The sequence below is a fragment of the Hibiscus syriacus genome, unplaced genomic scaffold (genome assembly GCF_006381635.1).
Source record: "Hibiscus syriacus cultivar Baekdansim isolate YM2019G1 unplaced genomic scaffold, ASM638163v2 tig00002237_pilon, whole genome shotgun sequence".
NCBI lineage: Eukaryota > Viridiplantae > Streptophyta > Magnoliopsida > Malvales > Malvaceae > Hibiscus > Hibiscus syriacus.
Window position 1 is genome coordinate 6,887,953 of NW_024061918.1, and position 25,757 is coordinate 6,913,709.

Genomic DNA, 25,757 nt, shown 5'->3' on the forward strand with positions numbered 1-25,757 from the left:
CGATCTTTGAGCTCTTCTCTCGTCCATCAACTTTTTTTGTAAGTCGTCGCCCTTACGGTTTTGATTACCTGGTTATGGAACTCTTATGTCGATATGAAAGCCTCCTGATTAGATCAATCACTTGTGAATTAACACCTGGTTTGATTACGATGTGAAAATGCAAATGCAAACATAAGGTAGATAAAAATAAGATATAACAAAAGAGATTGTTAATATCCTTTAACCAAAAAGCAGAATAAATATTTGCAAAAGGAAAAGATCATACCCAACATGGAATCTACCCTGACATGATTTTATAACAGTCCTACCTAGACATGTTTTCTACCCCCATGCTTTATTCAACATATAAATCCTAACCTCATGCCATCTAGTTCGCATGCTTGTTTAAAAAAAACATAACCGCTTACTCTTCTAGTTCTCATGCTTTTTGCAAAATAAATAAATAAGTCCGAGGAAAGTTTTAAGCAATTTTCCCATTCGTGAATTTTGAAGAACATCGAATAGAAATTCAATATGAAATGGGTAGAGTTTCGGTACTACTAAAAGAGTCCTCGAATTGTCCTTTACTGGTGCCCCCTTGGGCTTGCCAGACCCTCGATCCTCACCCATTATAGGCTTAAGCGGACTGAGTTCAATTCGAAATGATGCATTTCCCCTATCCATACGAGGAAACTCAATGTTTCACTCGTAAACAGGAGGTATATGTACCCCAGAGGTTACTTGCTAAAGCCTATGTGGAGAAAAAAAATACTTTTCTTATATAAGCGTAGCGTTTACCCCTACCTAACAAGACATAGCACAGTTAGAAGTCTCTAAATACTCAAAAAGTTATAGTGCGATTAAGGGGAACTCACAAGCCTTTGCCTCGATCCAAAAAAATCAACATGTTAAAACAAAAGTCAAAAATTTGAAACAAGCAAAACACACATTAGTACACTAATAAATAAAAGATGTACGATGTAATGCAAACAAAATATGAGGATAAAAATTTAAATATCATTCAAATTTACCATTTTCAACGAAAAAAGATGACGCATAATCTATTACGGCTTGACTCTCTATACATCCCCAGCGGAGTCGCCAAGCTGTCGGAACGGTCCTCGAGCTTTTTGGGTCTATGGCTGGGATCGATCCAACTTAATTTTGGAAAATGTTGGTTTTTAAAATAAAGAAAAAATAAATAGATTTGGAGTCGCCATCAACCTTTGGGTTAGGTAGGTCGAATACCTAAAATTACCTATTAAAATAATTTTAAGAAAAATAATTTTAAAAGATGAAAAATTATATGCGTTTAACCAAAAATCATTTTGACAAAGGGTTCGGGAGTCGATTGTGTGTGGGGAACGATTAGCACCCCCACAACGCCCAAAATCGGTACCTAAGTGATTTTACATCATCTAAATATTGAAATTGGTAAATTCGAATATACAGTTAAATTATGATCCCTTTTTAGAAAAAAAAATATAAGGGTTATTATTTTGCACGAACAATTCTCGAAATACCTTCCTTGTCAGTTAAGGGGGCATTTCCGTGGATTCCTAATACAAAATAATATTACCCAAATTTTTAGATAAAATACATGTATTAAATATAGTACTAAAAAAATTCATTCGAATATATAAAAGGTATTATTTTGTTCGAACAATTCTTGGAAACACACTCCTTGTTAGTTAAGGCGTGTTTCTATAAATTCCTCGCACAAAATAATATTTAATATATATTTTCTAAAAAGGAAAATACTAATATACATATGATGATCGAACTCATACACATTTAATAGCTTCCTAATAGTATGTAACAAACAAGAAAATATTAAAACACACCACAACACAAGTTGATTAGACCGTACTAAAATATGACAAAAATACAGAAACTTTAAAGGCCAAATAGCAAAATCATTAAAGCCTAAGGTAACCATTGTGAATATTGTACAAATTAGGCACCAGAATCATAAATATACCAACATCATTATTCATGACTAAATTAATAAAAAATATTAAAATTTGAGGACTAAACTATAAACCAAGCAAAAGTAATGGCCATAATCAGAAACATCACACAAGCTAGGTATTGGGATAGTTATTTAACCATCATTAATATCTAGGATTAAAATGAAATCATTAAAATCTAAGGACTAAAACATATATTTACCCAAAACACATGTAAATACGGGCAGTGACTAAAATAAAAACGGAGAAAAACTTGAGATCCAAATTAAAATAAATGAAACTTCATTGCAGTGACCAAAATGACAGTTACAATTTACAAGGGATACGGGAATAATTTTACCACGCGCCCAAAACACAGAACCTCTCCCCCTAAACGATGTCACATGGAATAGAGTATAAATACCCAAAATTCGGCCGAAAATGGCCCAAACTTCTCATTTTCTCGTTTTTATTCTTTCTCTAGAAGGAGAGAATATAACTTCTCTCTGGCTTCTCTCTTCCCTCCTCGCCGGGGGAGGCCAATGGTCTTCGACCACCGCTCACCAGAGAGCTCCACCGCCGTCCACTGCGGCTGGATCTCTAAAAAGCTACCCAAAATGATGCCCGTCATACACTTAACCCAAAAATACACCTCATTCAACCTAAAACTAACCCTAGCGTCCTTGATCTAAGGGAAACGAAGGGGTTACCTTCGGTTTCTGGTGGTTTCTATTTCCTCTGGTGGCGAGATACGCGGCTTCAGGTGGTAAGCTCTCATTTCCTCTCTCTCTCGATTTTTTCTTTTTTGTCTTTTTTTCCGAATAGGAACCCTTGAAATTTTTTCCTCCTCGTTCTATTCTCCCCCTCGAATCCTTTTGTGGTTGTTGCTCTCTCTCCTCTTTCTTTTGTTCTTTGAAATCCTCCTTTTTATCTTTGTGCCCCTTTGATTTTGGTGATGACTTGTTGTTTTCCGAGAGAATAGGGTATGAGTGCCCTTTTTTTTCTTGTGACAGAGCCCCGATTTCCTTGGGATTTAATTTATTTTTAATTGTTTTAATTGTTTGATTTGGTCTATTTTTACTATTGATGATGACTTCTCGTCACTGTAGATTGAAATGACGGTGTCAGAGGCGGTCGACGGCGGCAACAACAACAAGCAGTGGCGACAGCTATAGAAGATTAGAGTTATATACCCTAATTGGTTAGGGTTTTGAAATAGGCCTGGGTTTGGATCAATTTGGACTCGAGTCTGGGTTTCTATTTGGGCCTGGGAGTTGGGCTTCGATCTAGGCCATTTGTAATTGGGCTGGTGTAATTGGCCTGTTGGGTTTGTAAAAAGAAAAAGAAAATAAAAATTAATAATAATAATAATAATATAAATAATAATATTATTATTAATAATAAAAGTAATAATAGTAATAATAATATAAATAATAACCCGGACAAAAATGGGTGTCTAAAACATGAAACACACAAATTACACATCCAAAAGTTTGATTTGATTTGATTTTATTTGTGCATATTTTCATCAACTACTGTTGAGCCTTTCTTCCCTTTATTTTCTCGGTAACGAAGAACCCTGTCAAGGCGACGATCGAGAAAACACTGAAGCAAACGGACGCAATATCGAGCGAGACATGGCGTCCGCTGATGGCCTGGATTTCAATGAGGTTGGTAGATTTCTTGGCGTCATTGGTTTGGCCATAAGCCACTTGGCGGTCATCGTCATCCAATGCGTAGGCTCGGATGAAGTATGTGGCTGCCGGCACGTCTCGCTCGATGGTCCATTCGGAAGTTCGGTTGGTGGTGGTGTAGGGTCCTTTTAGGATCTTGAATTGGCATGTTTTGTCTTTGGAAAGATTGTCCACGGTCTTCCTCCAAGCTCGGTCGACTTGGCTAATTGGTGCATAGCATAACTGGACCTTGATGGTTCTATAGGCCGAATCGGTCCCTGCTGGGAGACTCTGGTTCAGCCCCCATGTCACTGTAATTTTGTCTTCCCCAGCTTTCAAAACTGCACAATTTAATCAATCATGTTTTTTTAAGACTTCCAATAATTTCAAATCAAATCGGATCGAATCTCGAACAAGATTGAATCTCTCAACTAAATTTTTCTAAAGTTAAATCTCCGTATAAATATTATTGATAGATGGGTTTTTCTTCTTTAATGATCTAATCTAATATTTTTGGGCGTATCTTTAACAAATATTTGCTATTTTTTTTACTAAGAATTTAAACTTAGAAGAAATAGATTAAGTAAACATAACACAGTTTGATTCCAGTCTACAGACTTGTATTTTTCAATTAAGTTATATGATACAAAAAGGTAATAATATGCTTAAAAACTATAATAGATTATCCGTGTTTTAAATTTAAATTTAAATAAAATAAAAAAAATGGGATTATTAAAACAAGGGTAAACTACATATTCAGTATTCTAACTATCACTTTAGTTCCGTTTTGGCACTCAACTATTTTTTTTAAATAATACCTAACATTACGTTTTGGTTTAATTTCGGACACTGTTCATTAAAAAATAACAGAACTACTAATGTATTATTTTTTATTTATTTTTCAATGATGATGTAGAATAATCTTATAGTGACACATCAAATCATCGTTAATTATTTAATGACGAGTGATCAAAATGAAACGAAAACTAAACTTTACATACAATGACGATACACAATAGAGACCTAGGAGCCACCAACCCCCTCCAAAGTTTGAAAAATTATAATTTAAATTCTTAAAAATTTCAAAAAAATAATAATTTATCTCCTCAATTTTTTTTAAAAATTTATATTAAGCTTAATTTTTAATTTTTTTAATTAAACCCCTCCCATAATTTTTAAAAATCCTCATTAAGATTCTCAAAATTTCGAAATAATTTTAATTAGACCATAATTTTTTATGGAAAAAAGTAAATAAAAAACTTTAAAATTTTTGAAAATTTTAATTTAAACCTGTCAATTTTATAAATTTTAATATGGCTCTCCAAACGCACCACCAAGTTTCGCCACTATTGGTAAATCAACGTTAAAAAATTAACAAAACTATTGATGTGGTATTTTTTTCAATGATAATATGGAATTATCTTACGGTGACATGTCAAAATCATTGTTAATTTTTAATTGACGTATGAAAAGAACGAAAATTAAATATCAGATATAATTTTTTTAAAAAATTGCTGACCAAACCAGAACAAAAATGATGGTTGTGTATTAGACGAGTAGTTTACCCTTAAAAAGATTCAAACTTAGATTAACAAACCCATCCCAACCCCAAGTTCATCCTGCAAACGAAGATAAGAAAACCAAAAAAGTAGACTAATTTTCAACAAGTTATCACTAAAATCGGAACAAAGAAGTATGAGATTGATTTACTAACTTCGTTGTGGATGAGAAGCAGTGACAACGAGCGTTCTTTGCAGCGAAGAGAAAGTGATCATCGCGAAGCATGTCTCCGAAAAGTAAGCCAAAACCAAAACTAAACCCAGAAAAAGAGCTCCACCTGCCATTGATTTTCCTTGAAGATGGCGATTGAACAAGCGGAGGGTTCTTTTATAGGAAACCCAATGCTGCTTCAGGGAAAATGTCAAACATGTGTTTGAGGAGAGATTATTATTACTAATTTACTTTAATGAGATTTTAATGGCCCTTTAACATGATTAATAGCTTTTGTGGACATTTTGGATCCTTTGACTTTGATCTTTCTACTTGGCATGTGGCAAAATTGGTGATGACCTTATAGCAACGTTGAAAACAATGGTTAAATTTCACTATCAATGTTTGACTATTTAAATATTTTTATATTTTATATTATAAAATTAAAATAAATTTATTTTTTCCTAAAAAAATTAAATAAGTTTCTGGACTTTAAAAAAAAGTCAATTTGGTTCTCCAAATAAAAAAAGTTGATTTAATTAATTTGTTATATTAACGATCATACGAAGCACCCATGATTCTACTTGTTTCAAGAGTTACTTCGGCTTCTGGTCTGACCCTTCCAACGGAGCATCCGTCAGAAATATTATGGAGAAGGTATCTAGAGAGTTTAGGTTCACTATGATAGCCCTTTTCCCTTTGTTGGTTGGTCTTTTCACGGACACTTTAGGCTTCTATCTCTTGTTGGATAAATTAGACTTCTTGTGAGGATTATTGAAACTATCCACTATAGCATTCAAGCCCAAATTTCTATTTCCATTCAAACGAATCGGCCCTGAGCATTGGGCCTCAGGAAACGGATTGAGAGCCTCTCTAATTGAAAGCTCAAATGAATTAGAAATGCCCACACCAACAATTTCAATGGGAACCTCCTGGAGATTGGAACAGTTGGACATTGACTTTTTAGGGATCCTTACATTACTTACATCCACCAAATCATTGGAATCCGGCTCATTTGCAATCTCTCCACTTATGGAAATTGGTTCCATTCCAAAATTAATGGGGACATCATGCAGCCTTCTCCACTAGAGAAGACTAGGTCTCCATGTGGGATGCTTTCGCTTGGAACATTAGGATCCCCGTTTGACTCTGTCAAGTTGTCGCAACACACTAAAGTGACATCTTCATTATGGGCCACATCGGGGCTTTCATAAGAATCGAAACGACCGAGGCGTCCAATACTTTTTCCCCTTGTGACCCAAAAGGAGATGCCCTAAATGAACAATTGGTCAACGTCGAACTCCTATGCACTGACCTTTATCTTATGTATGGACCTGTTGACAAGGATAGATGCACTTCCAGGGATCTTTGACACATTTTGAACGGACATCAAATCCTTTGCACGATCAAAACGCTTTAGGTTAAGCGTTTCTTCATTGATCTGTCTTACTTCACGCCACCTACATGTTAGCTCCTTGAAGAAAAATTTATCCCACACAAGTAAAGGGACATCCTCAAGCAGGACCCATATCTTTACTCTCCTCTTTCCATCATAGCCTTCCAATAGTTTAAGTTCAAACCATAGACTTAGCATCCCCTTTCTTTTTGCCTAGTACTGAGAGCGAGCCTCCAAGGAAGAATCAGATGACCACAAGAAGGCCAAACCACGGGCACACCCTTACATTAAAACCATCTGACTCCAATGCATCTTGTACCACTTCAAGGCTATATATCACTTATTCACTTTGATATGCCCTACTAAGCAACATCCCCTCCGACTCACATCTGAGACTGGTATTCTAAAATTAATGGTTTTTGACGAATCTAGTATCTCATGGACACTTTCGTTCACCATAACAACATCGGTCACCTTGTCACTGCCCTCGTTGCTATCATTCTACCTCGAGATATTTGCTGGAACAAGCTGAGTCAACGCTTGTACAGGCTTCGAAGAGACAATCAGAACCTCCCTATCTCTCCATCCTGGTTTGAAAGTCTTGAGCACTCCTGAGTTGCTGCTTGATTTGGGTTGCATTCCTGTACTACTCCTTGCGTAGAACGCTCTAACATGAAACCCATCCATTATTCTTCTAATGCCTTCAGCGACTGCACGTTGAGCTTCAACCATACTTCCGAACCTAACAAAAGCAAATGTAGTTGGCTTCTCTCTCATTTTTTGACTATTGTGGGAGATAAAGGCATCTAGTACGATACGAGTCCGTACATTTGGAACGCTTCCTGCAACGTTTGATGATGGATTCATTTACGTTATCCAAAAACACCCAGAACCAGATCGACGGCGTTGGGCAACGTTGGTTGGACTGCGACAACGAGTGTCCCTTCTTCTTTCTCTTTCCGCTTCCATCTTCCCTTTATGGTAAAAGAACATATTGCTCTCAAAATTTAAGGTTTGAACTTTAGAGACAGATTTTGATAGAGACTTAATTTAAAACAATTCAATTTGTAAGGTTTTTAATGAAGTTTTTCAAAAGATATGAGATAGTTTAAGTTAAAAAAATTAAAAATTTTAAAAATTTGATGAATAGTTTCAGAAAAAAATTATAGAGTGCAATGTATGTTCTTTAAAATTTAGATTGTATTATTAAATTTATTTACAAATTGAGTTATTTATTTAAGTTGGTCAAAATTATAATAGATTATTTAAAATTAGAAAAAGTTTTTTTGGTTGCTCCTGGTTCTAAAGAATTTGTCCTAATTAATTTGGATTGACCTGCGTTGTATACATGGTTATTGCTAGGTGAATTTTCCTGTAAAGATTGTATATACAAAAACTCGAACTCCAAATATATTTAAGCGATATTAAATTACTTATCACTTAAACTAATCACTTTGGTAAAATTAAAAAGGATTTAAATAAATATATAAGAAAGATATTACTAAATATAAGTTTACGTTTGAAATCGGTTTTGGGCATAACTTTTTAATTTATATTTATTATTTATTATATTTAATTTTTTTGAACCATGTAATATATTTAATGAAATATAGAACATCATAGTGTAAATTGCATGTTAAGTTGTTTATATTCAAATTTTAATTTTAATACAATTTATTGAGGGAGTGTTTTCCATTGAGATCCTGAGTTCTAGCAACTGTGTTTGTAGGGTTTGTGTATTGTCAATTACTAAAAAAATATGAACAAATACTATCTTGTAATCACTTTAGATTATTAAAAAATTAATATAAATGCAAATGACTAAATATTTAAATGAAACTATCTTCTTACTAAAGGTTATAAGTTCAAGCAGTTGCGTATGCGAATGTGTGTGTGTGTGTGTTGTCAATGACTAAAAAAATTATAATCAGATATTTCCTTGTAATCACTCTAGTCTGTAGACATTAAATTTTTTCATATTTTATTATTATAATTATTATAATTATTACTATTATTATTATATTTTTATTAATAAATATTATTATTACATATTACAGGCCCAATACCCGGAGCCCAATTCTGGCCCAACTAAGCTAGCCCAATGGAAACCCTAAACTGATTAGGGTTTGATCTCTGCTCCAGCCGTCAACAATCATCCACCGTTGGATCTGATAAGATCCAACGGTCCAGAAGCCTCCAGAGGAAACCCTAGGGTATCATCACCCTAGGGCCACGTCGCCGCTTCCCTTGCTGCCACCACTCCGCCGCCTCAGGAAGCTACTGCCACCGCTTCAATAGAACGCTCCAGAAGATCCAGCTGCCCCTCCACGCTAAAACTCTATGGTGAGTCACCGCCATAGTCTGGTGACTCACCAAAGAGCCCCTTTTGGACTGGTTCGAGGCCATTACCATGGTGGCTATAAAGCCACCAAACCTGTAAAAGAGAGAAGGGAGAGCGACAGAGAGAGATACGAACAGCAACAGAGAACAAACGAGCAAGAACAACTAAAAGAGGAAAGGACAGCAAGCAAAGGAGATCCAAACAACAACCATACCAACAAATAATAGTAAAGAAGAGAGAAAAGAAGGCTTACCACATCCATCGGAGCCTACACGAGCCATCAAAGAAACCGAAATACCGAACGTATTTCCATAGATCTAGGTAATTTCGAAGGTTTTTAGGGAAAGTAAAGACTGGAATCGGCCTTAGGGTATTCCGATCTATATTTTAGGTAAATTTGGGATTTTTCGGCCACCGGTGGTGGTGGCCGACGGTGGAGCTTGCGACGGCATGTGGCTGCCGGCGGCTGCCGGAATTCCCTCAGATGAGGGAAATACAGAGAAAAACGAGAGGTTCTCTCTCTGAAGAGAGAGAACCAGAAAGAAAAATGAGAGAATAATGGCCCTTTGGGCCGGTTTAAAGGGTATATATACCCTCACCAAAACGGCGTCGTTTTGGTGAGGGTGTTTCTTTAATTTCTCATAGGGGTAAACCCCATCCGCAGTGCTTCACGTCTGTACACTTTGCAATTTAGTCATTGAAATTGACTTTTAAACATTTCAATTTAGTATTAAATTATATTTACTTTATAATTTAGTCCTTTCCAGTAGTTATATATATTTTAGGATAAATACTTTATTTAGTCCCTGGTAATTTTAATTACTTTTATTTTGATCCCCAATAATTAATTAGGTCAAACTACACTATTAATACCTATATTTTTAATAATTCGAATTAGGTCTATAAATTTTAATATTTTACATTTAATAACTGATGTTTTATATAGTTTTATTTTAGTCCCTAAATTAATAAATTGGTAAAATAGCATATCTAATCCATGTAGTTTTAAATAATTAATTATAAATTAGGTATTTAATTTTATTAGATTATAATTTAGTCCCTAAGATTAATATTTTCATTTATTTTACAAGCTTTATTACTTTTTATATTTTAATACTATATTTTAATTTTATTAATCATATTTTACTTTCATATATTTATGATTATATATATTTATCATTAGTATTACTATTATTATTTAATGTCAACATATATATATAAATAATATTTATCTAAGTCTTATAAATATATATAAATAATATTTATTTATTTTATGAAAATCCTATTTATAAATTTAATATATTATTTTTAAATCATTTCAATCATATTTTAATATATATTTATCAATATTAAGAAAGGACAGTCTTAAAGCAACTGGATGTCCATTTTCTGATATTTTTAAATAAAAAAATAAATATTTTAATATATAAATCTTTTTTTATATTATTTTCTATTAAATTTTTTTTTCAATATTAAGAAAAGAGCTGTCTTAAAGCACCTAGAAGCCATTTTCTGATATTTCTAAATAAATAAATATCTTGTTTAATAAAATATATATATATATATTAATATATTATCTTAAAATTATATTAATAAACTTAACAGAATTATGGATTAAATATATTTTTAAACTTTTAAATTTCCAATAATAGAGACAATTTATAATTAATAAGTACCAATTTTGGGCATTGTAGGGGTGATAATCCTTCCCTAAATGTAACCGACCACGAATCTCTTTTTATTTCTAAAAAGAACAGATTTTTGGTTAAACGTAGATCAATTTATCTTTTAACTGATGTTTTCTTAAAAAACTCTTTTACAAGGTAATTTTTAGATATTCGACCTACCTGACCCAAAAGGCCGATGGCGACTCCCAAACCATTTTTTTAATTATTTTGTATCCACATTATTTTTCCCGCAAAGTAAAAATTCGTGCCCGGACGAAAATCGGTTACGACAGCTTGGCGACTCCGCTGGGGACCAGTCAAGCTTTAAAATCAATTATAAATTGTCTCTATTAATTAGAAATTAAAAATTCATATATTTAATTTTTAATTATTTCTTTTCAAAATCTTTATATATACTTATTATTTTCATAATATTTATATGTATATTAATTTATTAATGTTTCATTTTATTTTTTAAGTATTTTATTTCATTTTTTTAATTTATTTGTCAGATGTTTGAACATTTCTCCTCACACACAACACATGCATTGCATAACATAAGCTTTTTAATCAAGCTTGTCCCTTTTAAGTGGGAGTGAAAGCGACGTCTTCGTGAGAATTTATTCTCCGTGTCAGACCTAGCAAGTAGCTTTCGGGGTTCATATGCTCTATGTCTTCGTGGGAATTTATTCTCCGTGTCAGGCATAGAGAAGTGTATCCCCTCGAATTGAAATCGATCCACTTTAGTCTCTGGTGGACTAGGATTGAGGGTTAGCAGCCCAAGGGGGCACTAACAAGGACAATTCGAGTACCTTTACTTTTAGAACTGAAACCCTGCATATAATAAACCTTAGAACTTCTCATGATCTATGACAATACTAAACCTCTGTCTGTAGGTGTACACAAAGGAGAAATAAGTTTTAGCTTTTAATTTTTTAATTTATTATTTTTCTCTCTGAATAAATGCATGCGAACTAGAAATCATGCAGTTAAGTTAATTTTTCCAAACAAAGCATGGAACTAGAAAGCATGAGGTTAGGAGTTATACTTTTATATATAGAATTTTTCTTTCCATCAGTTGGTACTAACTATTCTATTTTTTTTTTATTTTTCCATGCATGTTACATTACTCTAATTTATATTATTTTGTCTGCATTACATAATCATGGCATAATCAAAAGGTGTTGACTTGAAAGATTGTTCATCAAATTGGAAAGAAATCGTAAATGGACAAAACGTTTTATGATCAAACAAAATATGATGCGGCCAAGGAAAGAAATCCTGAAGAAACTACGAGGATTGAGGGAAGTTCTGTACATAGAGAACCGGTTATATTAGTACCAAAAGTATTACAGAAAGATCCTACCAGATTGATACCAAAAGCAGTCTATGGTAAGAACATCAGTCAGGGAATTCAGAGTAGTAGAGGTTTTTATGAAGCTCAAGCATGTTATTTGAAGGACTTGAACAACCAAAACAAGAAATTGAGCACAAAAATGAAAACCATACATGTAGATTTTCAGAAGATCAGTCAAGCATTTCAAAATGCTGGCCTAGGAAGTACCCCAGAAGAGTGGATAACAGGGGTCACCAAGCTGAAAAGGAACTGCAACTTATATGAAGACCTTGTTCAAGAACTTATTGGACAGAAAGGTTCTCTTACAAGGGAAAATAAGCAACTACAAGAATTGATACATAAGATGAAAGAGAATGTCATGGAAGAAGCTACAGTCCAGACACGCAATATGACCCATAAGCTGATAGACCAACCTGACTTTACGAGGAATTGAAGTAGACTGATAATTCAACTATTGAGCATGAATGGAAATTAACATGGCTTTAGAGAAGTTAGGAAGAAAATTTATCCCCTATATGTAAAGTTTTGCTGAAGTTAGGACTGAAAGATGTCCCTTATATGTAAAAATTTTGTTTGATGCACGGAAACTTTTGTGTTCAATGAAATCTGTTCTAAAATGATCACTCTTAAGTAACACCTTTTCATACATGCATTTGCATTTTGCATCTTTTCATTTTCATGTTTACTTTTGTATTGCACAATTTGCATTTTTATTGTTACATTCACATATTTACATTTGCATTTACATTTTGCATTTTTTTTCATTTTTACGTTTATATTTATATTTTCATTTTTGCATTTGCATATTTGCATAATTACATTTTATTTCAAACTATTCTACATGCATTTAATCATGACAACGTGGAATAATTCATGGAGAATTCCATGACAGAATCAAAGTGGAGTTAGCTTGGTCTTCCTAAAGAAGGATAATAGCCATGAATGAGATTTTAGCAAGGGTTGGTAGAATCGAGAAACTACAAGAGCAATTTATCGAGACAAAACAAAAGATGACTGATTAAGTAAAAAAGTTCCAGGAAGATTCAAAAGAACAACTGACCAAATTGATGGACCTGGTGAATATTGTAATCCATGGAGAGAAACCCTTAGAGTATCATGTTGTGAAAGATTTGAATGGGATTAAGAATAATGTAGATGATACAATGGAAACAAATGACCAGAACTTTGCCAGGGAATGTGGAAATTCGATAAATCTCCAAAAATCGGGTATGACCCCAGAAGATGAGACAAAGATCAAGTTGAAGAGAAGCATAGAAGAAATTTCAGTACCATTGAAGAAAGCTAAAAAAAGCAAACCTCTAGATCGTCAGTTACAAGGTCTTCAAGAAAGAAAAGAAAACAATTGTAATTTGACAGTGATGTCAGGGGAAATTCTACCCAAGTTCCCTTCAGTTTCATGCAGCAAGTTATATCCTGAGTTACTTAAAGCCCATCTTATTGGCCCATGTCAGGCTAAGCCTTTTTTGCCTCCTTACCCGAGATGGTATAATGAGAAAGTCTTTTGTGAATATCATGCTGGAATCCGAGGACACTCCATCGAGAATTGCGGTAACTTCAAAAGGCAAGTTCAAGACCTTTTGGTTCATAAAATCATAAGAGTGGATGTTAACAGTCAATCCATTTTGATCAAATAATCGGGATTCAAACCCCAAAATGAAGTTAACACGGTCAAGGCAAATGAAGATCATACATCAAAAGATGTTGAAAAGAAAAAAGGCAAAATTGAGGAATATGAAGTATGTATGACAGATTCAACTCCCGATACTTCTCTAATACTAAAGAATGAGAAAGAAATGAAAAGAGAGATAATTCAAGATTGGCCCATTGGTTTAAGAATGAATGGGAAAAATGTAACTCTGAATAAACCTCAAACATTTGTATCAGATGTTCTGAGGACAAGTGAAGCAGTGGGCAATATAAAGAGTCTGGTGAATACTACTCCAATCACAGCTGCAAGATGCATTTAGAATCAGAACAAAACTATCATCACCAAAGAAAGCTGTTCTGAATATAAAATTGAGCCCAATTTCCACTCGGGGAAGAAGAAGATGATGATAGAGACTGGTCAGGAAGAAGCAAAGATTTGTGCATTTGAGGGTTTATCCAAAAAAGTTAACACAAAAGATGATCAAGAAATGGGGTGTAAATGAGGACAAAAACCTTAGTCCTATTACACACCTAACATTATAATGAGGCATGATAGATACACAAGTGGAAGTTGATATCTACCAATGTAGTACCTTTTTACTTTCAGCATCTTGTTTGAACATGTTTTTTGTTCCTTTCTCCGCCCTTTGTGCAATAAATAAATTTGTGTTGCTTTTATGGTTATGAGCAAGGAATTAAGTTTTAATCTTGAAATTCTTGAGTATCAAGTAGATTAAATATTCTTTTAATTTTTCAAGAGTTATAGATCTTTGGCAAGTGGTAAAATATATCTTCCATATCCCATCCAACGCCAATTACTTGATCATTACAATACCAAATCTGGACACTACGATTATCTGAGACTCTGAAGAAATATCTCTACCTATTTTTGAGAGACCAAATCCATATGTTTACTAGTTTATGATACTACCTTCCACCACATACACGACTTCAAAAGTCACACTTTTGTCCTTCCAAATACAAAACCATCATAAACCAAATGACCTCAAAAGAACCAAACTTTCAATTATCCGTGAATCTTCCTGCAAGAGGAGACGAGATGAGGCATTATGGACCAACTTATCGAAGATAATTTCGAGTGCTTGGAGCATACTCAAAGAAGAAAAAATGATTGATTTAAATAAATATATCATGCATTAATTACATTGTTTTCATGTAAATGAAAGTTAATCTTGAATATTCATCCCCCTGGAGATACATATTTTCACAAAGACTTCTATGTATGAGACGACTGAACTTTGTGCACAGTTTAAGCATGAAAACTCATTGACATATCGCCCAAAGATGAATGAGGCTGTTGAAGGAGCAAATAAGAACATTAAGATGATCATTACAAAGACTACTGAAACTTACAAAGATTGGCATGAGAAGTTACCTTTTGCTTTATATGCATACCGAACTACTGTTCGAACATCTACTGGGGCAATGCCTTTTTCTTTAGTCTATGGGATGGAAGCAGTCTTACCGATTGAAGTTGAGATTCCATCACTTCAAATTTTGAGAAAAGTAAAATTGGATGAATCTGAATGGATCCAAGCTCGATTTGATTAATTGAACCTTATTGAGGAGAAGAGATTGAAAGCTATTTGCCATGGACATATGTATCAGAAACGGATGATAAAGTCTCATGACAAGAAAATACATCCAAGAGAATTCCAAGAGGATGATCTAGTGCTGAAAAAGATATTGCATATACATAAAGATTTCCGTGGGAAATGGATGCCTAATTGGGAAGGGTCATACGTTGTAAAAAAGGCCTTTTCCGGAGGAGCGTTGATCTTGGCAGAAATAGATGGGAAAGTTCTGAGAAACCAAATAAACTCAGATTCTGTCAAGAAATATTATACTTGAAAAAAAAGGAAAAAAATGAGAAAAAAAGGAAAAAATGAGAAAAAAAGAAAAAAATTGAACCAAGATGGGTGACTCATGGAGCCTCAAGTTACAAAGTTGGTCAAGTACAATTAGTTCAAACATTCATATTCAGCAAGAAGAGCAAGAAATATTGAAGATATGAGAAAATATGAATGGATAAAAAAATTTGGCAGTCTAGAGGGATCCAGATGACAGAAAAATCCCCAGCAAAACAGATCCAAGTCAAGCAAAGCAAGATTGAAGGCATCCAATTAAGAGAGAATATATTCAGAATTCATTCCGCCTTTCAAGTTTGATTTTTATTTACAAAAATTGGTTTTTAAAATCTTTAATGCATGATATAAAAAATGATAAAAGGGGGGTTCAAGATGTAAATTTTTAAATAACATCTTGAAACCAAAAGAGGATTCGAGTTGAAAACCTGAAAAGGCGGCTCGAATATTGAATGGTGCAACAACAACATAAGAGACGATCTTAAGCTCTTAATGAAGCACCACACATCCCAAAGATGTTCTTGAGAGTCAGACACAAGAAGTATCTCTACGAGATGAGCATAACAACGAGATGTATCTCTACAAGATGAGCATAACAATCATTTCTTCAAGTTAACCTAAAGAGATATATATATGCTGGACTGATTTGAGAGACCTTACTTTACCAGAATCCACCTACACCTTAAATCAGTCAATAATTTTGACACTTACGATAGGACTATGATTTTTGAATGATTTAAAAGTGTAGTTAATTTATTTGATATTCATTAAACTCATTGTTTATGATTTGATTCTATTGTTAATCTGAGAAGGGCATTACTTTGCAAAATTCTTTCATTCTTCGATAAAGAAAGGAGAAAAAACATTTTCAAACAGGACAATCTCAAATGAGGAAGGTCCTTGAAGCAATTATTGCTTATTCTACCTCTGTTGTAGAAAAAGAATGAACGAGACCAGAATGATGAAGCATTTCACTTTCTTGAAAGCAAGTGGTCCAAGAAGCCAGAAAGTCTGGGGAATTGAACTTGTAGCGCTCTCCGGTGACATCATTAGCAATCCATCAGGAAAGATTATCGCTTATTTCATGCTGAGGGCGATAAGCATCACCAGACAAATTATTTTCCCCAGCCATCAATCCATGTTTTTGGTAGATTACATCACAGAGATATAAGTCCCAGTAAGATGTATTATAGGAATGAACAAGTCACTACATGCACTCTGGTTATACTGTGATGCTAGCTAAAGTCTTGATACATCATTGCTGCCTCTTCCATGCTGATCAATTTCCTTGACAAGATTATATCCATTATGTCTTTCAGAAGATTGCTGAACTTGAAATTGAGAACATATGGCACAGAATAGGACATTGAAACAGATTCTATACTTATAAGCCTTTCATATGGGTGAACATTGGTTACAGGATTCCAAAAGTTGAGATAACCAGTCTTACCGTCTACTAAACCTTTCCATGATTCGGGAAAAGTAGAATATGGCAATGGTATCTTGAAGCAATAGAAGAGGCAGTCACTATAATATCCATTGCCAGAAAAGGCACCAACAAAAGTCTTCTAGTCATCCCAATGATATTTATTTGTCCCAGTAAGGTTGTTACAGTGGATGTCACTGAGAACAAGGTCGAATTTGTCAAATCTACTCATCAATTGCTCCAACTGATCAATATTCATTTTCCTACGTATCTATTTTCAAAGGTATGCCAAGCCAGTAGAAGGCAACCTCTGTATCACTGATCCTAGATAAAAGAGATAGGACATTGAAACTTATAAGCATTTCCACTTCATCAGGTTTAAGTAGAACAACTTTATTCCTTCCAACCATACCAGATTCTATTTTTGACACTCATCAAGAACATACTTTTGGACACTCGAAGGTGACTCATCGTCATAAGCTTCAAGAGCCTTACGGATCTTTCTGTCAATTTGGCACTTCCTGTATATGTTTGTAAACAATTCAACTTTGTTCTGGGAGCCCATAAAGGTCACCATTTTGTGTCAATGAAAAAGCATCATGTATGGCGCAAGGAGGAAGCAGAATAAAAGGAAATCTGTTCTCAATTGGCAGATTATGAACATAGCCCCTTTTCAGTGTAGCAGCATGAAAATACTTTGAATCTACAAATTCTGGCTCTACATCGTATAAGTATTGTGACATTTCGGTCCAAACACTAACTGGAGCAAGTGCCATGTTCTCGTAGTAGAAATAAGGAGGCCCAATAGCATTTTCTGGGAGTGTTCTTTGAGTTATCTAATCTTGTTCGGTAGGAACCCCAGAACCAATCATTGGAATTGAAAGATGAACTGCATGATCATCTTCATTAAGAAGCTTCTTTTCAAGCTTCTTCTGCTTATTCCTTTCCCAAAAATCATAGCTCGAGTTTAGCTTTTTCTTGTAATTAGGATCATTGCATAATGGATTCCTATCTTCTACCAGAAGAAGTGCGTCAGCAGCCTTTGATATTTGAGCAGCACATATAAAATCTGTCAACTCTGCAATTGATGAATTCAGACCACATCTCTTCATGGCTATTGAAGCCTCAGCTTCTGAGTACCCCATTTTCATCAAGTATAACAGTTTATTCTCCTTATCAGAATCAGAATTCAGGATTTTCTCGATATTAGAAGAACTATCAATATCTGTGAAATCATCCTGAAAGATCGCTTCATAATCAGATGAGTAGTTATCAGAATTAACATGTTACATGGGTGTGGATGTTTCAAGAGCCTGTACAACTGTATATGTAGTCTTGCTATTGCATCAGATTACTGTTCACATAAATTGGTTTCTCTTATACAAAAAAGTATATTCCAGAAATAGCCTTCACTGAAAGATGATAAGCCACTGTATTGGTCTGGAATGGATTACCAAGCGACTTATACCACTCTGTCCGACTAGACCTCTCCAGATCCAGAAAATGGTCACCTCATTTAGAAGAGGCACATATCTCATATATTCCTGTCAGAATGACTGATTGTTTCTTAAGTTCGTGACAACATGAAAAGAATTCCTCATGTTACATGACAAATGTTGTTTAGTGATACCAGAATGAGAAAACAGATTTGGGGCACGAATAAAGTCACAAGTACCCACCATAGTGCATTGTCAAAATTGAACCTTGTGGGGATCATGATATTCAAGTCAAACAGACATTGAGAGTAAGTCTTACAGTTTATAAAGTTGGGGGTATTTTGAAGACCCAATTCAGATAGATCCATACGGGACATCTTGAAAGCCCATTTCAAACAGAAATGATCCATGCGGGGCATTTTGAAGGCTCACATCAGTATGAATATTTGGGCATTTTGAAAGCTCACATCAGCAAGAAGCAAATGATGGGGCATGCTGAAAGCCCCTCTGAATCAAAATCATGAATGTTGATGTATTTTGAACATTTATATCAGCAAATGTTGGGGCATGCTGAAAGCCCTTTCAATCAGAATGGAGAATGTTGACGCATTTTGAATGTTTGTATTAGCCAATGCTGGGGCATGCTAAAACCCATATCATCTTACAAAAAGATCATTGATTTGAGCAAATATTTCCATTGAGGTAAAAAGGTATGAAGAATGAAAATGGAGAAACAATGGCAGTCGATCTGACTATACATAATTACTTCGTTCATCAGGCAGTTGATATTAGGGTCCTGTTATTGAACAAATATTTACTCAGCAAGTATGGTTTCAAATACCCAATCTTCTTGATCATGTGTCACATGGCAACGTGTTCTTTGTTAAGCTACATCATGGTTGCATGAATAAGGATGGTCCCTAGGCAAACCATTTGATCCAAGGATCAGTTTCTCAAAATCTCAGCTTTGAATTTTGTATTTTATGTGTCGGTAATAATTGGAAATATTTCTTTGAGATTCCTGACAGTTAGTTTCAATCATGCTGTTGAGATCACGAAGTTGTTTTTCATATCAGTGTTTGTTTACTTGTTGATATTGAACAAATAAAGAGGCTCAGCTTATGTTATTCTTATTCCCGTTGTTACCGGGATTATTATTACCAGCCAGGGTGAACTGAGTTTTCATCTATTTTGGTTTTATCCTGTGCGTTTCATCCCCAGCGGCAATAATTCCATGGATATCGTTCTGTACATGGCTCCTATAGCTGATGTGTTTCTAATTCCTACAACACTTGTTATGGATGAAAACGTGATCAATATCACACTTACCCTTTCCTGAGACAATATCAAGATCAATTGGTATCTCTTATTCAATTCATCACTAGTATATCTTGCGAATTTGATCAACTTTTTGGTCACACCAGCATCTCATTTGTATTCCTATTGAGTTTTGTTCTCAAGTGGTCTTGTGACGTTATACAAAAGTTCTGAGCGCTACGAAAGAGCCTCCCTAACCAGAAATCCGGGCAGAAGCCACAAGAAAGGATGAATGTGTTTTCAAATGTTTTACATCTGGGCAGAAACCACAGGAAAAGATGAATGTATTGTCAAATGTTTTATGAACCAGTGATTATGGTGCTGAACCAATGTTGCAATCATATGGTTTCCATTTATTGATCTAAGATGAAGTCTGTCTTCTTCAACCCCAAGATTAGAAGTGAGATATTATGAAGATTTATTTCCACAGAAGGAGAGCTGAAATTTTGACAACAAGAAACTAGTGGAGCCAACTAAGGTTGAACGACAAGTTGTTGTTAAGCATCTCGACATGATATGGTCCAAGTTGCCTTATTCGAGATCTGATTATATATGGAGACATGAAAGGAATTAGAATAAATCTTCCATGTGATGTGTTTCAAAGAGTCAAATTAGAACAGACTCTACTCTCCTAATTAATCCCTGTTGAGTCAGACATATCTACATCTACATTCTTCAAAGATGATAGATTCTCTCTTCAAAGATGATAGATTCTCTTTTCAAAGATGATAGATTCTCTCTTCAAAGATGATAGATTCTATTTTTAAAGATGATAGATTATCTTTTCAAAGATGAAAGCTTTATTGAATTTCTACACAAGTCCCAACAAAGAAAGCTGGTTTTATCCAAGACAAAATGGGGCATCAAAGTTATAGTTATGACTATAGCAAGAGTTCCACAAATGAAACATTTCTTCTGAGACTTAAATGAAGCAAAGAAGACACCAAGATATAGATTGATAAGATGATTCTGCAGAAATGAAAGCTTGATAGCATAAGTTGCTACACTCCAGAGGTAATCCTGGCAATAAATGATGAAGTGAAGGAAGACCAAGTTCACCACTTTGAAGTCAAATGAAGATTGCATCAACATTCATACATTCATAAGAATATCATTTACACAATAGATAATGCATTACATTGATACATCTGAGTGCATTCAAACATGAAGTTTTACAGATCTTCGGAAGAACAAGAAGATTCAGGGTAAAAAAATACCTTACAAGAAGAAGTTATTCAAAACTGCAAATACAGGAATCACGCAAACATCTGAAGAATAGATGAACGTAATCCGCAAGAGTGAGCATTATCTTGAGATTGGGGCATGTTACCCAATCAACATGTTATTTTGAAAAATAATGAGAAAATAGTTTTCATAGTTTCTCATTCAATCTTTTCTAAAAATGAAATTGTTGAATAGTAAGAAGACGATTTTCATAGTTTCTTACTTAGTAAACTATTTCTCACATCTGTAAGTCCTACAATGCATGATGTTTCCAAAAAGCCTTCGGGAGCTTTTTGATGTTTTCAAAGCCTTAGGGTCATCTGTAAGTCCTACAGTGCATGATGTTTCCAAAAAGCCTTCGGGAGCTTTTTGATGTTTTCAAAACCTTCGGGTCAGCTGTAAGCCCTACAGTGCAGAATGTTTTTTTCTTAAAACATTTCCAGGTAGAGTTCATAATGAGAAGAACTCATCTGAAGAAGGAAGAAGAAGTTCATAATGAGAAGAACTTGTTCAACTTTTTGCTTGAATTCATCATTCGATGGATCAGCATTTCCAGAAGAGTTCATAATGAGAAGAACTCATCTGAAGAAGGAAGAAGAAGTTCATAATGAGAAGAACTTGTTCAATCTTTTGCTTGAATTCATCACTCGATAGATCAACATTTCCAGGTAGAGTTCATAATTAGAAGAACTCATCTGAAGAAGGAAGATGAAGTTCATAATGAGAAGAACTTGTTTAATATTTTTCATGATTCTATCACAGAAGGAGATAGATCAGCATTAATTTTTCCAGAGAAAGTTCATAATGAGAAGAACTCATCTGAAGAAGGAAGAAGAAGTTCATAATGAGAATAGCTTGTTCAACCTTTTGCATGACTCTATCACAGAAGGAGATAGATCATCATCAATTTTTCCAGAGAAAGTTCATAATGAGAAGAACTCATCTGAAGAAGGAAGAAGAAGTTCATAATGAGAAGAGCTTGTTCAACCTTTTGTTTGACTTTATCACAGAATGAGATAGATCAACATCAACATTTCCAGAAGTGTTCATAATGAGAAGAACTCATCTGAAGAAGGAGAAGAAATTCATAATGAGAAGAATTTATTCAACTTTGCCTTAATTTATCACATATAAAGTTGAATCACTGACACCTCCTTCAAGGATCAGCATTTCCAGAAGAAGTTCATAATGAGAAAAACTCATCTGACGAAGAAGAAGTTCATAATTAGAAGAACTTGTTCAAACTTTTTGCTAGATTACATCACAGAAGGAGATGAATTGTCATCCCCAGTGGAAGAGTTTATAATGAGAATATCTTGTTTAACATTGCCATCTTAATTAAGAGAAGTCAACTGAACAAAAAATTATTGTCTTTTCGTCTTTGCCCTATTCTTGTTAACACAAGAATGTACAAAGAGGGGCAGCTGTAGACATTAAATTTTTGCCTATTTTATTATTATAATTATTATAATTGTTATAATTATTATAATTATTACTATTATTATTATTAATAAATATTATTATTACATATTACATGCCCAATACCCGGAGCCCAATTACAACAATACCCAATATTCCAGACCCAATACCCGGAGCCCAATTCTGGCCCAACTGAGCTAGCCCAATAGAAACCCTAAACTGATTAGGGTTTAATCTCTGCTCCAGCCGCCAGCAATCATCCACCGTTGGATCTGATCAGATCCAACGGTCCAGAAGCCTCCAGAGGAAAACCTAGGGTATCATCACCTTAGGGTCACGTCATAGCTTCCCTTGCTGCCACCACTCCGCCGCCTCAGGAAGCTGTTGCCACCGCTTCAACAGAACGCTCCAGTAGATCCAGCTGCCCCTCCACGCTACAACTCTATGGTGAGTCACCACCATAGTCTGGTGACTCACCAAAGAGCCCCTTTTGGACTGGTTCGAGGCCATTACCATGGTGGCTATAAAGCCACCAAACCTGTAAAAGAGAGAAGGGAGAGCGACAGAGAGAGATACGAATAGCAACAGAGAACAAACGAGCAAGAACAAAAAAAAGAGGAAAGGACAGTAAGCAAAGGAGATCCAAAGAACAACCATACCAACAAATAATAGTAAAGAAGAGAGAAAAGAAGGCTTACCACATCCATCGGAGCCTACACGAGCCATCAAAGAAACTGAAATACCGATCGTATTTCCATAGATCTAGGTAATTTCGAAGGTTTTTAGGGAAAGTAAAGACTGGAATCGGCCTTAGGGTATTTCGATCTATATTTTAGGTAAATTTGGGATTTTTCAGCCACCGGTGGTGGTGGTCGGCGGTGGAGCTTGCGACGGCGTGTGGCTGCTGGCGGCTGCCGGAATTCCCTCAGATGAGGGAAATACAGAGAAAAACGAGAGGTTCTCTCTCTGAAGAGAGAGAACCAGAAAGAAAAATGAGAGAAAAATGGCCCTTTGGGCCGGTTTAAAGGGTATATATACCCTCACCAAAACGACGCCGTTTTGGTGAGGGTGTTTCTGTAATTTCTCATAGGGGTAAACCCCATCCGTAGTGCTTCACGTCTGTACACTTTGCAATTTAGTCATTGAAATTGACATTTAAACATTTCAATTTAGTATTAAATTATATTTACTTTATAATTTAGTCCTTTCCAGTAGTTATATATATTTTAGGATAAATACTTTATTTAGTCCCTCGTAATTTTAATTACTTTTATTTTGATCCCCAATAATTAATTAGGTCAAACTACACTATTAATACCTATATTTTTAATAATTCGAATTAGGTCTCTAAATTTTAATATTTTACATTTAATAACTGATGTTTTATATAGTTTTATTTTAGTCCCTAAATTAATTAATTGGTAAAATAGCATATCAAATCCCTGTAGTTTTAAATAGTTAATTATAAATTAGGTATTTAATTTTATTAGATTATAATTTAGTCCCTAAGATTAATATTTTCATTTATTTTACAAGCTTTATTACTTTTTACATTTTAATACTATATTTTAATTTTATTAATCATATTTTACTTTCATATATTTATGATTATATATATTTATCATTAGTATTACTATTATTATTTAATGTCAACATATATATATAAATAATATTTATCTAAGTCTTATAAATATATATATAAATAATATTTATTTATTTTATGAAAATTCTATTTATAAATTTAATATATTATTTTTAAATCATTTCAATTATATTTTAATATATATTTATCAATATTAAGAAAGGACAGTCTTAAAGCAACTGGATGTCCATTTTCTAATATTTGTAAATAAAAAAATAAATATTTTAATATATAAATATGTTTTTATATTATTTTCTATTAAAATTTATTTATTTTTTCAATATTAAGAAAGAAGCTGTCTTAAAGCACCTAAAAGCCCTTTTCTGATATTTCTAAATAAATAAATATATTGTTTAATAAAATATATATATTAATATATTATCTTAAAATTATATTAATAAACTTAACAGAATTATAGATTAAATATATTTTGAAACTTTTAAATTTCCAATAATAGAGACAATTTATAATTAATAAGTACCAATTTTGGGCGTTGTAGGGGTGCTAATCCTTCCCTAAGCGTAACCGACCACGAATCTATTTTTATTTCTAAAAAGAATGAATTTTGGGTTAAACGCAAATCAGTTTATCTTTTAACTGATGTTTTCTTAAAAAACTATTTAGAAAGGTAATTTTTAGGTATTCGACCTACCTGACCCAAAAGGCCGATGGCCATTTTTTTAATTATTTTGTATCCACATTATTTTTCCCGCCAAGTAAAAATTCGTGCCCGGACGAAAATCGGTTACGACATAGTCTATTAAAAATCAAAACTAATTTTTCTTTATTTCATAAAATATTGAATAATATATGTAACATTTAGCTAAATTTAGTCAATTAATGAGACTATTAATGTTAAATGAATAGCAATTCCTATGATAATACCAACAGAAAAATTATGAGATGTGCATCCAAACCAATGTTTAAATTTATATATAATACAATTGTAAATTTAGGTATGAAGTTTAATTATTTAAGTGATCCAGCTATGGTGCTGAAAGGGCAGCTTTGATTGTGTGAAGTAAGTGGGATAAGACTTTGGAAACACTTTGCACTGTTAGTTTACACTTCACCAAACGCTCAAACCCAGTTGTAAGTAAGCATCCACTAGTTGTACTCCCATTGGAGTTGCCTTGCTGGTTACCACCATGATAACTCGATGAATGACCAGGAAGAATTGAATATCCCGATGGTAACATTACCAATTCCGACGTATCACCGCCGTTCCTCACTACACTTGTTGATGGTCCATGGAAAGGTGCATAAACAATCAGCGCGCCAGATGCATTACTCCAAGTTTCCAGCAAAATTAGCATGCTGTTGTTGGTGAGACAGCTACTAGAGAGAGTGACAGAGTCGCCCTGTCCCGGGCCTTTGGAGACATTGATAAGTGCCGACATTGATCTTTCTTTCGACAAAAGCTCTCACTGACACCGCATCCATACATCCAGCAAGTGATCAAACAACCTTTGTTGAGTTATCGACATCCAAACCGAAGCTTCAGCGCTCAGAACAAGGCTCTAATCGAGATACTTTGCATCTTTCTAAACCATCACCCTTACATCTTCACCCACATCACAAACATAACCAATATCGACACCCTTACGTAGGGGCGGACCCAACACAAAAATTTAGGGGTTGTAAGAGCCCCATGGGTGGTATTTGTA

At 34.2% G+C, this 25,757-nt stretch overlaps 1 protein-coding gene across 1 annotated transcript; it reads right to left on the minus strand.

The window, feature by feature from the left end:
* Nucleotides 1–3,396: 3,396 nt before the first annotated feature.
* On the minus strand, nucleotides 3,397–5,464 carry LOC120142666 (high-affinity nitrate transporter 3.1-like). Its single transcript, XM_039157195.1, has 2 exons — nucleotides 5,316–5,464; nucleotides 3,397–3,942 (listed from the first exon to the last, which is right to left on the minus strand). Exons 1-2 carry the CDS (start codon nucleotides 5,443–5,445, stop codon nucleotides 3,461–3,463), a joined length of 612 nt encoding a protein of 203 aa, XP_039013126.1. The 5' UTR covers nucleotides 5,446–5,464; the 3' UTR covers nucleotides 3,397–3,460.
* Nucleotides 5,465–25,757: the final 20,293 nt, after the last annotated feature.